The 15,056-nt window shown below is 34.6% G+C and overlaps 1 protein-coding gene across 1 annotated transcript; it reads right to left on the bottom strand.

The window, feature by feature from the left end:
• Positions 1 to 10,193: 10,193 nt before the first annotated feature.
• On the bottom strand, positions 10,194 to 14,312 carry LOC130997257 (pectinesterase 1-like). The gene is made up of 4 exons (XM_057922519.1): positions 13,834 to 14,312; positions 11,647 to 11,853; positions 11,327 to 11,568; positions 10,194 to 10,862 (listed from the first exon to the last, which is right to left on the bottom strand). Exons 1-4 carry the CDS (start codon positions 14,284 to 14,286, stop codon positions 10,703 to 10,705), a joined length of 1,062 nt encoding a protein of 353 aa, XP_057778502.1. The 5' UTR covers positions 14,287 to 14,312; the 3' UTR covers positions 10,194 to 10,702.
• Between the last annotated feature and the right edge of the window lie 744 nt (positions 14,313 to 15,056).

Below are 15,056 nucleotides of genomic sequence, written 5' to 3'. Positions count from 1 at the left end.
CAAATTAGCCGAGATCTGTGATGATTGTTCAAGGTTGTCTGAGATCTACAATGAAATGGTTTCTATAACCCTACGCGATGATGAAATCGACTGTGAGCGCATGAGAGCAAAAATGATTGAAGCTTTGTTCTATGGCCCGGAGAATGATGATTCGGTGGCCCAAAGCTCAGATTCGTACTCCCACATGTCCGGCAGTGACAAAAGAGCGTCGGTGATGGAGGAATCGTTGAGGGCGTCGGTGATGGAGGAATCATTGAGGCCGTCGGCGATGGATTCTGCCTTTGAAATGATGATGCGCATCTATTTACCAAAGTACTTCGATTTGGTTAGATCATTCCTTCATTTTGTGCTTTTTTGGTGATTTTCCCTAATTGTGTGGTCTGTAGCCGAGATTTGTGTTTTATGTTGGTGCTTTGTTGGTGTTTTCTGTTTGTTCTGTTTGTGTGTTGATGCTCTGTTGGCTTCAATAAGTATATATGCGAAGTGTTGTGTTGGTGCTGAAATGATAAGAAAAGTGCACACACGATTTTGCTGTTTCTAGCATCTGTGATTTGTTCTTAAGGCATGAGATGCTCTCATTTATGCTCCCTATAATTGCATGGGTATGAAACTTAACTTCTTGCATTAAGAACATGCATCACAAAAAAAAAAAAAAAAAAACTTTACAAAACACAGCCTTCTCTTAGGGCTGGATGCCTGCATCTGCATCTTTACAAAAAAAAAACCTTTACAAAACACAGCCTTCTCTTAAGGCTAGATGCCTGCATATGCATCTACATCTTTACAAAAACAACCTTCTCTATTTACACCTGAATACCCAAAGTATTCATAAGCGCTTCCATCCCATCTGAAATTCCAGTTTCCATTAGATAGATTAGACACTGTCTAACCAAATCAACAGACACTTCCAAGTTAACTAGAAGTGTACCAGCCCTTGTAAGTGCATCTTTACCCATATGTGGAGCTTGTAATTGTTCTCCCCTCTGACTTTTATAATTTCAACCATACATCCTTGCAATGACAAGAATACATTGTTTAAAGTTGTGGCAGATAACTGTTCAAAGGAATTTTCAACAGCTTGCACCAATTGGTCAACTGTCTTACATACATGCTCTGTTTGAATTGGCTGAATTGCCCTAAACCAACCTAAATAATTCACATTAGTATCCAGAGAATTTGGTGGTTGTTGTACTAATGTGAAGACAAATCCATCTTGTACGGCTGACTCTCTGAAAATAGGATCATTGTTGTTGATATGTGGCTTTGCATTATCCTGTTAGATAAAAATATGTCTGCTTGCACCAGGTGGCCATTTTGCTTTTATTGTAGGTAAAATCTGCAATAAAAGCAAGCATTTAACACATTTATTGAACTGTGATAGTTCATTTAACATTTATTGAATACATTTACCTGATTGATTAAGCATTGTCTGATCACATCTTTAGTCACTGATTGAATTGACTTGGTCTCTAAGGTTCCAGCTGGTCTGTTCTTACTACATCTTTGAGTTGGAACTCTTTCAATGAATGGAAATATTCCTATTTTACCATCGAAAATAACACTACTATCTTCACCAAATATTGGTCTGCATACAGCACACATAAACATCACTTTGGTTATAAACTTCTTGCTTTTGCATGTTCTATGTGGCTCTGATTCTGTAGGGGTCAAATAGAACCTATGTGCTCCTTTTATCATGTAAAACTATTTCTCGTCTATGTGAACTGTATTCTCCATGCTCTTAAACCTCAATGTGTTGAGAATTATGTCTAGCTCTATAGCTTCAACTGAAAACCTTAACCTAAGCAACTTATTGGGGCAGTGAGGTCTGGCCATATTGCACTCGTGTGTGCTTTGATCAGCCCTTGTTTTATCCACCTTCCCACTGTGCTCTTATTGCAGCTAATTCCTTGTGCTAGCCTTCTTATTGTTGAGCATTTTTGAAGCTCCAAACTAGAGATTAAATCCAAGTCTATGTGTACTCGTTTAGCTCTAGTTTGAAACTTTGCACTCTTTAAATAAATTACTTCACCTTCTTCTTGTTGCTTGTTTGCTGCAGCCCAAATCCGAGTGATTGTTCTTGGGGAGCTGGAAAACTTGATGACAGCTTCAGCCCTCCTGCCCTTGGCCATTTTTCCATGGTTACTGCCTTCAAGAAGAAACTGAACCACTTGATTTTGCTCTGCAGTCGTAAAGTCTTTTCTCATTTTTCGGTTTAGGATTTATTGTGCAAACTGAAAGGGATTTAGTATTTATATGAGCTTGTAATGTTATTTAGAGGGAATTTTGAATTTTTAAGATTGTACTTTTTGACTCCTGAAATTGGAAGACTCATTTTGTCTCCTTAAATTGGAAGTGTACTTTTCAGATTCCATACTTGTTTTGCTTCCCACACGTTTTACTTCACACAGTTCAATATGTGTAATCTTTCAATTTTAATGAATATAGCACAATTCAAAGTTGGCATAAATAATTAAATTATGTTAATTGGGGCCAATTCCAAATATTTGGGGCAACTTAAATTAGTAGGTGGTAATTGGGATTTAAATGAAGCATTCCATGCTTAACTCATAAATAAAGGCATTCTTAATCTCCGTGCCCAAAAGTAGGGAGCCAATACAAATGGGACGGAGGGAGTACTATATTTGGATAGGTCATTCATGTATTATACTGTTGACAAATTCTAGTGCAGATCTTTTGGAATGTAATCATGGTGCTCGAACTTGGAGTTGAGTGACAACTCCTTTCAAGATAATCTATTAGAGAATAAGATGGCACCACTTTCTGCCTAGCCACGCTACTCAAGTTCTTGTCTCTCTAATGAGTATAAAAGGGATTTTTTTCGACTTCTAATGAGTATAAAAGGGATTTTTTCCGACTAAGGAGCACACTGTTACAATAAAAACAGTAGGTATGATGTGTGCTCGATTTTAGGCTTGGAATACATCATTTGATGCCTAGAACTAAGGGAATATATATACTCTTGATTTGGAAAAATTGAGCTTGTAATTTCAATCAAGGAGTTTGTTTACACTGTAGACTCTCTTCTTCGAAAATACATTGTAATCTTGTGAATGAAAGCTTGAAGGCTAGATCACTTGTAGAATCAAATTGACAGCATTTATGAAAGTAACTGTGTTAAATGCCTCGGGTTATTTGTAGACGAGGGCTGAATATTTCTGTTGGAGACAACATCTTCAAATCCTCGATAGTTGGCTTCGGAAAATCTACCTATTTGACACAACGTAAGACTGTATTAGGATTCTGCACATTCGTAAACTGACGATATGGACTCTGTTTTTTCTTCTTCTGACTTTAGGACTTACGTGGCACTTCTGGATAGGTTGGGCCTAGACTTAAGTCGAATATCGTCAATTGATCTTCTTGTACTTGAAGCACTCTTCGGTTCTTTAGTTAACATTGAAGAATGACCGGTTGATCCATCAACTTACTCGCCAAACTGATATCATGTAAACATAAAAAAGACACTCCCTAACATATGAACAACAGTCTATAAGAGAAAGACTTTGGCATATTATCATCACCATCAGTTTCAGGGGTTTTGGGATCGAATCAAAACATCATAATTTTTTCAACAATTTTCCCCTTTTTAATGATATCAAAACCATTGACACTACATAAAAGAAATTACTAAGTCTAAACAATGTATGATAGTGAAAATTAAATCAATCTTTATAATTTTGAGCACAATTCTAGAATCAGAGCAATAGTGAGCATACCTAGACTCTCTAAGATATCATAGTAATACTAAGCATCAGAACGTGTAAACTTTAAATTCATAAACATGCTGATACATAGAATAATAACTAGATAAACAAAGAAAAATAGGAGTAAAAAACTTATCAATTTGGGTCACATTTGAGTGTGAATGTCCGGTGAAGCGACGATTGTGCCTTGGATTAGTCTATGCTGAATTGCTTGGTCAGCACGGTCAGTCAACATTGGATCTCCCTGTTTGCTTGCTCACTGTTGTTGGGGATATATATAGTATAGAAAGAGAAAAGAAAACAAAGATAAAATAGCTTACGGTTTTTTAGGGTGGATGATGTTGATGGGAGTTGAGCAACTGCAAGAAAAGATCACGAGGTGAAAATGTAAATTATATATGCAGAAGATGAAGAGATGAGTATGGTGTAATGAACGTGAATATTTTCGCTGCACATTTTGTGATGACAACATTAATGTATGATGTATGATGTATCGAAGGTTGGGCCATTCAATCACTGCATATATATATATATATATATATATATATATATATATGTCCGCGAATTTGATCAAGATATATAAAATTGGATCTTAACCTTTGACTCGATCGATTATTGTTCAGCACGACCTCAACGCTTTGAGCTAATGAGTAATTTAATTTGAAGTTATTAATAATAAACAAACAGAGTCAGTTATATATCAATTTGTAGATCTTGATGCCACGAATTGAAGATATATTGTATTGCCTCTAGAATTTCTTTTATATCACATATATTTGCATTTTCTAGCAATATTAAGACAGCTGTGTAACACTTAAATGAACATATATACATATAGGGAGGGAGGGAGAGAGACATGCAATATGGAAAACCAAATAGAGGTGAAATTTAAAGTGCCATTTCTCTTATGAATAATTTGAAAAATGCCCTCTCTTACTATGTAAAGCACTACATGCCCTAAATAAGTGAAGAACCGAAAATGCCCTTTGAATGTGATGGATGTGCATTATTTTCCGCAAAAGTTCTTACACATCTATGACAAAAGTTGTTAAAAGTTGTTAAAGTGTAAGAAAAACATCAATTCATCAATTTAAAGATTGAAATCGGTCAAATAAGTGTTGGAACATGTGAAAGACTGACAGAAAAAATAATATTTATTTATTTTTGAATTAAAATCGAAGATTTTACAAGTAAATCGTAGGCTAATTAATCAATGGAATATAAATACTAAAAATTAACACAATCGATATTAGCACTCAAAACACACATTGGAAAAAAAAAAAAAGACTGTCCGACCGGAAAAACAAAGTGTCCGACCGGACATAAGATTTCGTCGGTCGGACGCATATATGTTCCGGTCGGATAGATGTTTTTTTGGTTCCGATGTGTGTTTTGAGTGCTAATATGGATTGTGTTAATTTTTTGTATTTATATTCCATCGATTAATTAGCCTTCAATTAAGGGACATAATTTTTTTTTTAAATTGATGATAAACGACAAATATGATGTGAAATAGCCTTGTCAGTAAAGTATTCATGTCAAACACTCTAATTTCATTGAAATTCACGTGAAATGAAGGAATCTTTGTTTATATATGAGTGAATTCTCTCATCCTCTCATCCGAGCACTCAAAGTGAAAAAACACTCAAACTCATTAGAAATTCTAATATTTTCCAAGTGGTGAAGCTATTATTTGTGAATTCTCTCATCCGAACGTTTAAATGTATGTCATTTTACGCTTGAAATGTAATTTAAGTTGGTTATTGTTTATTTTCAATGTTTTGTTCGATCCTATATGCTTATGTGAATTATTAGCATATTATAGCATACTATGATTTAAAGCCACGTTAGAAGGAAATACATGTGAATTAGAGCACATTCTATCATGTTTTTAAGTATTAATTAGTAATTATTAGTTGCATTTTAGTTCTATACATATATATTGCTGCATAACTCATGTTAATATGCTCGAAAATCATGTATCCGCCCGGACAAGTGTCATTGAAAATGTGTCCGGCCGTGTGTAATTATATATCATGTAATACACGGCCGGACACATTTCCTCGGAAACTTCCCCGGGCGGATAGATGTTTTTCGAGTGTATTAACATGTTATATGTTGTATTTTAACATTTTATTCCCTTTACAACATATATTTATTTATTTATTATTTTTTCTGTAGATGAATGAATATGGGAGATACTTTGTGGTTAATTATGGAGGTGCCTTCAATGGTTATGAGTACATCGGCGGCTCTTCTAAGAATTTGCATATTTTCGGAGACACAATGGCCAGTACGGTGTACATGATAAATCACCTGATGTTGGAGAATTCATTGAGCACTAATTACAGCTTGTATTATTTGACGAAGAGATTAAATGGCAGGGTATACAGTAAAAATCTTCTTGCCGATGACAATGATTTGCTTCAGTTGCTGGCGTCCCAGCCACATTTTTCTGAGATTTATGTTGTCGAAGACGATTATAGTGGAGGAGTGTATGTTCCTTCGTTCGATCTCCCTCAATCTTCCGGGTATGGAGGTGAATCCAGTGCAACATTCGAAGGTGGGGACGGATTGGAAGCAATCCAAAGATATGCTTATTTAGACCTATCAGCCGGAGATTCACCAGCGCAAGAAATTGTTGAACCGTCGGTCACTTGGGGTAATGATCAGTCAACGGGTTGACCTTCATGGGATGAGCCAAATCCGTATAATTACGATCGCCTAACAACTGATCGTTGTTGGGGTCTAGCTGATGATCAATATACGTACGAGCCTCAGTTTGTGGAGAATGCTGGTAATGTAGATGAAGATTATGTTCCATCGTCTGAAGCCGAGACTGATACAAGCGCCTCTGAAGACTTGTCGGAGCCAGAGAACGTGAGAAGGGCGGGGATTGAATATGCAGGTTGACAGAATTTGCAGATCGACGACGATGATGACAAACAGGTTCCTGGAGCAGATGAACTAACTAATTGGTTAGTTCCGGTTATCCCGTTGGACGCTGCAGCGGCACTTATTGAAGAAGTATGCGGCGCTGGGCGCTTGCCCGTATCTACTGAATGACGAGCTGGCTCATGGGGTCGAGCATCCCTCACAGGGCCCCGAACACTGTGACTGCGAGTCGTACGAGGTTGTCTAGGTACATCCTCCTCGTCACCGAACTCCTCCACAAAACGGGCTCCGGTGTGCTGTGAAAATTGGACACCCCGAGCTAATGGGTTGTCGGGGGGCCTGAAGCTCACCGAGAGTTCGCCCGGTGTCAGCGCTGTTATGAAGTAGTGACTCGACAGATCGTCACCATCGGGCTCCAGTGGAAGGACACCACCCTAGAAAGCAACAAAGATAATATATTAGAACATAAGTAAAACCAGTAACGGTGAAACACTAAATCTGAAATAACTGATTACCTGTCCCTCAAATAGCTCGCGCAGACCGTGAAGCCGGGGCTTACCCCTGAAAGTCCATCTCAAAAATCGAGGGTGCGCTGTCGGATCACCGCTAGATGCTGCGACCATGTGTCCGAGGCCCGGGACACGCTCCAATGCCCAGACATATAAAGCCCACGAAGGACCGTAGAAGTGATACTTCTCGCCCTTTCCTGTCTCTGTCGTATAATGACATAACATCTTATACGAATACGCGCCCCAGGGGAATCTATCAAATGCAGCCAGATCATCCACCAACACCCAAAGCCACGGTTGTACCCGCGCATCCAACCCAAGAACAAGGGTGTGAGCCACACACACGAGGACAGCACGAAGGTACAAGCTCCCATCCTCATCATCCACTCGACGATCCAAATCGCACACGCGTTTGATGAGCGACTGTATGGTCATGCTTCGCCCACCGCAGAATCGTCGGTATGCCTCCACGCGACTGCAGTCGTGCTGTAATGTCGCATCGAACCTCGATCCCCCGAAATTGAGCCCAGTCACTAATGCGTAGTCCGCTGGGGAAAATCTGACTCGTGCTCCACATAGAAAGAAGCACATCTCATCGTCTTCTGACACAATCTGCCTCGATACAATCTGGTGTAAGGCTTTATTGCTCTTCGGGCCGGGCCTCCAATCAGTGAAATGCCCAAAACATGATGCTCTAAATCTTCCCAATAAATCTGAATTGCACTGATCGCCGACCACATTTAAAGTTTCAACCAGCTCCGGAAAATGTGAATCCCTATAGTAGGTGCTGATAGCAACCTCCGTCTGGTCTATAGTGTCGCGACGAAGATATGGGACATTCGCCTATTCATTTACAAAATGAAAACATATTAAATTCAGTAAAATATTAAAAAATAATACAAATAGGCATAATTAAAAAAGAGGCGAAATTAATTAATACCAAGCAATTTAATTAAATAATATTTAAATTCAGTAATTCAGTAAAATAGTAAAATATTAAAACAGTAATTTGAGTAATATTAAAATATTAAAATTCAGTAAAATTCAGTAAAATTCAGTAAAATTAAACTGCAATTAAATTCATATTAAATACTGAATTTAATATTAAATTCAGTAAAATTAGAGTAATTCAGCAATTTAATATTAAATTCAGTAAAAATTCAGTAAATTATTAAACTGCAATCAATACCAAGCAATTTAATTAAATTCAGTAAAATATTAAAAAACTGCAATTTAATATTTTACCAAGCAATAACAGTTTCAATAATTAATAATTAAACAATTATAATTAAATTAAATTCAGTAAAATAGTAATAATTAACGTAAACATACAGATATATTTAATAAAGTATTTTATGCCTAAAGAGAAACTATCCGGCCGGTGAAGTGTCCGGTAAAATGTATCCGGTCGGGAACATTTCAGATTGAAACTGTTCCGGCCGGACGCATTATTCCGGGCATAGTGCCATGGATGAGTCCTCCGTAGAAATTCTAATATTTTGAACTCTCTCTCTCGGTGGGTAAAAAAAAGTGAAGAAGCCGAGCCGATAGAGGTGAATGGAGAAAAAGTGAAAAAACCCTAGTATTTTAAAGTAAATATAGTGTTAAATAGAGAAGTGAATGGACCGATTGTATCGGCTTTATGTCTATCAAAAGGGAATCAAATTTTTTAGAAAGATATTTTTGACCTTTATGTATCGGTTCTTTGCAAAATTCACTTGGTAACATGCATGATTTTTTTGGGTAACAAGCATGCATTTATTTGGGACGGATTTTGAGTATATATATATATATATATATATATATTTTTTAAATTTAAAGATATCGATTGATTAACACGATAATATAGTGTTATATAGTACTATATATCAACATTCAAGAATAACACAATATATATATATATATATACAAATAATTTCAAAGAATATATGTATTGAAATTAAGATATTAAAGGGAAAAAAAAATTTAAGATAGATACGCATGGATATATATTATTAGCTTCTTGACTTTTTTTTTATGAAATTGAATAAAATAGAATATTTTATGCCTAAATAATATCTATCCGGCCGGTAATTGTCAAGGAAAAATGTATCCGGCCGGGTCATATTTTACCTGAAATGTACCCGGTCGGATACATTGATCTGGCCATTTCACCGGCCGGATCGATGCTATATCGACATAAAAGTTTGCATTCTATCTATTTGTATCTTTATATTAATTTTTACTATTTTGCTGAATTTAATTTAATATATTGTTTAAGTGTTAATTAGTGTCCGGTCTATAATATTTTCAATTTAAACATATGAACACTATATATATATACAGTTTAAAAAAATCATTCCGGACACTCAATGTGTAATCATTTCGGTCAACATCACAAATTATTGTACAAAAATGCATGGGAACTTAAAAATGTGTAAGATTGTGTAAGAAGACCGAAATGATTACTTAAGATGTTGACCCACTTAAGGGTTAATTAGTAATTTAGGGCATGGATAGCTTTGCATGATAAGGGTGAGCATTTTTCAAAATATGAATAAGGAATGGGGCACTTTTGCCTATTAACACAACCAAATATACCGATAATTTGTGTTAGAAAAATAAATAAATAATAGTTTGGGATTGTTTTCAACTTTCATTTTATAAAAAACTTTTTTTTTTCCAATTATGAATGTTTGTGCAAACTGGCTTTGTTCTATATTATATTTTTCATAACTTAATACTCCTTCCGTGTATGAAGTATTTTTTAATGAAAATGTTAGCTAATTGTATATTTGGTGACGTAAATTAGAAAAACCGGCGCCGGTGATAATTAGTGCGTTTATGTGAATCCATTAATGACAATATGTGTAAATATATGAAAATTTTAAGGGCGGTAGTTAGTGAGATTATGTCCAAAAAAAGGAAAAGGAAAATATTTGTGGACGAACAATAAGAATATATATATGTTTCATAGACGGAGGGAATAATATTTGTAGTTTATAAAAAAATAATAGTCACTAAAATCGCTTGCACACTAACCTTTTAATATTTATTGTTGCGAATTTTAAATTTCTTAACCTTGAGAAGTTTGAGAAATGTTTTATTGAGTGACAATATATAATATATAAACACATACTTGATATGTAAAATTTTATTAACTACACAAATTATACAATATTAATAATTAAATAAGAAGAAGCTGTGGTGATTTAGAAAGCTAGCTAATCAAATTAATTTATGAAGCACACATCGATATATAGAGTTCGAGGGTTTTTTAGGACAGTAACTTAGATTGATTTGGAAATTAGGACAATAACTTTCGAACTTGTAAAAATAGGACACTAATTGTTTTTAAGAGTAAAATAGGACACTAATTAATAAGTGTTGCATCCGCAGGACATTTTTCGGCCAATTATCGGCCGAGAAATGTCTTATTTTTACGACGCTTATTAATTAGTGTCCTATTTTTACTCTAAAAAAATTAGTGTCCTATTTTTACAAGTCCGAAAATTATTGTCCTAATTTCCAAATCAATCTAAGTTACTGTCCTAAAAAATCCTCTGACTCTCGATATATATCGATGGTTAATTAGAGTTTGGGAGGAGGGATGAGCCATGAAGACGCGCCTATAAAATCAAGGGTGATGAATGGCTTTGCCTCTTCTTCCGTAAGCTTCTTAGCAAACGTTACTCGCTTCTCCAAATTTGATCCCGCGCCTTCATTCTTGAATTCTCCGAAATACACAGTCCTGCTCATATATATATTTTCAGCATAGATTAAATTTTATTAATTCTTTTTAGGTCCAGGCTGCAGCTATATATGTATGATCGGTTTTTGGAACAGTAACTTAAGTCGATTTGAAAATTAGGACAAAAATTTTCGAACTTTTAAAAATAAGACACTAATTAATTAAGTGTTGCACCCGCAGGACATTCTCGGCCATTATCAAATTTTCGGGCACGGACCAAGCACGTGACAACCCGCATGTGGCAAGCACGTCATTTTTAGGGCTCCAGATAGGATGTCATGTGCTTGTCCGTGCGGGTAAGCCAGAAAATTCAATAACGGGCCGAGAAATGTCCTGCGAATGCAACACTTATTAATTAGTGTTAAGTGTTGTATTTTTACAAGCTCAGAAATTTTTGTCCTAATTTCCGAAGCGACCTAAATTATTATCCTAAAAAACCCTGTGACTGAGTATGATGTGGGTACCTGTTGTTTTTAGGATCCATATTGTTGGACCATCCAAGAGGGTTGACAACGTCGGTGAGATTGGAGTTGGCGTAGACCACCCTTGCATACGGAAACCAGGATCTTCCCAGAAATGCAGTTTGCCCTGTTCCGGTAATGGAGCAATGCACGAATACAAAGGCACTTGTTTCGGAATCATTGGACCTCGCATGTGCTGTTATGAATGCCACTGGGTCTCCAGGAATCACATGTATCTCCGAGTTCTAAACCCCCCAAAAATAACAAATTTATATTAGTAAATAACAAGGACCCATATATATTTGGTCATTATCATATCTCACCATATAAATGGATTGGCCGCTTCCAAAGATGAAATCCACAGTTCCTTCGATATAGCAATCTTTGAACAAATGTCTGCCCTTGTAATCAAAGACGGTGTCTTGATATCCATAGAATTTGCAGTTGTAGAATGCTGAGGCGTCTCCGCCTATTCTTAGAGCCAGAGCCTGAGCTCCCTTCCTCATTCCGTCTGGTCTCGGTGAAGAATTCTTACAAACATCCAATCAAGATTAATCAACTTACCAACATATATATATATATATATATATATATATAGGGGGAGGCTAAAATAAGAACCAATTTTAATCTATAAAATAAGAACCATTATAGACCATTAGATTATTTAGATTGAACGGTCTGATCCCAATGATCAATTTTCCATAAAATTAACGACATGTCTTGTATTAGGCTAGATAAGTAATTTCATCATTTTAATAATTATCCTTTCCTTAATTAAGGGAATATGTTTGGCACAATAAATTACTAGTATCAATACAGAATGCTTAAAAGATACGGAAAGAAGAAGAAAAAGGAAAAAACCCTAAGATTGTAGTTCAAGAACATGCACGATCAGAGGTATAATGGAGAACCCAAGTATGAGAAGATATTGTTCAAATTTGATCTCATGGTTGTTTTTCATTAAATTTACAAGCAATGTCGATGAGTTTTCTACAGTGAAGAAATTCATACAATAATAATCATGTATAATTCATACAATAATAATCAGTAATTTTATTCATACGGTAAACAGAATACTTCGTACAATACTTGACTACAATTCTTACAAAAACCAACAACAATTCATGCAAACAGATTATCCCAAAACGTAAAAATTCATATGTAAACCAAAAGTAATTCATGCAACAAATAAAAAAAATTCATGCAACAGATAAAAATAATTCATGCAACAAATAAAATTCATACATAAATAAAAAATAATTCATATATAAATAAAGAATAATTCATACATAAACCAAAAATAATTCATGCAACAAATAAAAAATATTCATGCAACATGCAACAAATAAAATTCATACATAAATAAAAAATAATTCATATATAAATAAAGAATAATTCATACATAAACCAAAAATAATTCATGCAAGATATGCTTATTTGTATTTTTAATGAAGTCATCAATTTTCAATTCGTAAATTGCGTCGATATCATTATTTGAATTTGGTTCAAATTCATTTCCATTCAATTATTGGTGTGCAGACACTCAATTACCAATTAAATCAAATCTTAAAGTCCATAATAAAAGAGCAAGTAAATTGGAACTGTTTTCACACGTCATATATCATAATTTGCACCTTATTGTACTCAATGAATCACTAAATACCAGGCCAATTTTTTATATTAAAATCATACTCCGCCAGAAATGAATTATGCGAAGAATTTGGAAAGATTTTATTGCCTATATGGAAAGTCAAAACATAATCTCACATTTACCCTCATGATGGAAATCAGCGTGAATTATGTAACAAAATAAAACGAATCAGTTGACATATCTAATATTTGATCTAAGCCGTTAAATTGCTCAAAATCTAAGGTCAATATAAGTTCTTAATTTATATGCTAAGGGGAGTTTGTGGAATAACCGTCCCCTATATATATATATATATATATATATATATATATATATATAATTTTACTGCTATCTATGCGTTAATTATACATATATCAACGCTCTAGATGTTATACACTAAGAGGGTCTTAATTTACTTTGAAGGATTAGGCTTGATAGATAAAAATGGTAATGTTAATTCCTTGTTTACTTTGATGGATTGAAACTCTGGGATATCCCAAGGTCGTACACTAGTTTTGCTTAATTCTTATTTCATTGAAAGAGTGAAATTGGAGAAATCTTATAATTGAGGATAAAAATACTCAATCATTCATCTTATCAATCACGGAGAGTAAACGCCCTCTAGTTATAAATATTAATTGAATATATATATATATATATATATATATATATATATATATATTAAACTCTAATCAATAATTGTACAGTTGTATTAAATTATAAGAAATTGAAAAAAAAAAAAAAGGAATAGTAGTATGCATGCACATCGAACATCAAAAAATGAGATACATGATATATATACTGCATGTACATTTTTCATAATGACACAATTACTTTGTAGGTGAAGTCTATGCATGAATGCTTCAATTTGGATACTAACCACTACATTCAAATTGACGCCGTAGAAATTGTCGGCCTCCGCGGTCAAGGTTGCGGAATCCACCGTGCCGTACTTGGCCGCCGTGCCGTTGAACACCAAGAACGGCATGTTGTTGGGGTCTCCCTGCAACGTGATGAACGGCTTATCACTAGGGATGCTTATTTTCTCTGTATAATTACCGGGGCCGATCGAAACGACGACGCGTTCCTTGTTGCCGGCGGGGATGCTGTTTATGGCATCGGTTACAGTCTTGAAATCGCCGCCGCCCTGGGCCCGGACCTTGATCACCTTCGGAGCGCTCGAGGCGGCGGAGGCATCGCTCAAGGCGGCGTCGAACCAGCTTTCCAACTCAGATTTATCAGCCGGAATTATGAACTTGGAGCAAGCGATTATTGGAAGGAAATTGAGAATGAAGAGCAAGAGTGTTTTGACGACAATATACGACATTTTCATTTCAGTTATTTCGGTATGTAATAAATCTAGAGTCTTATTGGTTAAAAAAAAGAAAGAAATTTGTAGAATTGATATGCCCTATATATGTTAGGCAAATGTTCCATTTTTTATAGGATGAGCTGATTTACTAGACTTATAGTGTTTGCTTTTTTTGGGCGAAAATTTGCATTAAGATTTTGAGAAGTCTTCCATTATGCAAACCAATCACGTGCTACATTATACTTTCATAGTAGTTAATTTCGTAAATTATTTACAAAATCTAACTATTCTATTCACTTTCATTTGTGCAATAAGAAAATATTAACTTTATCAATTTAGATTTATTACAATCCCATTCTGAATACGTATGTATTATATATCGAATACTACAAATATATAGATTTACATTTACATTAAAGATTTTCAATAAATTGTTTATATATATAGAAGTCATACATGATATTAATGATTAGTATTATATTATGAAATAATATTAATTTTATTTTGTAAATTATTTGAGTTATATATATATATATATATATATATGGGAATGATTGTTTTAGATTTGTACATTATCATGTATATTAATGTCTAATTTTACTATATTATGCTGGAAAAAAGGTAAATTTACATAATATATATACATGTAATTCCCATTAATTTTGAACTGAACATGATAGATTTTTTTTAATCGGTTCAATTATTAATTATATAGTTGCATGATTAATTTTCCCCTACTATATATATATATATATATATATATATAGGGAGAGGTTCAAATAAGAACCACT

This window comes from Salvia miltiorrhiza, chromosome 8, assembly GCF_028751815.1.
Source record: "Salvia miltiorrhiza cultivar Shanhuang (shh) chromosome 8, IMPLAD_Smil_shh, whole genome shotgun sequence".
NCBI classification, from domain to species: Eukaryota; Viridiplantae; Streptophyta; class Magnoliopsida; order Lamiales; family Lamiaceae; genus Salvia; species Salvia miltiorrhiza.
Note: the sequence above shows the minus strand (reverse complement) of the source record. Positions and strands in the feature narration are given on the sequence as shown.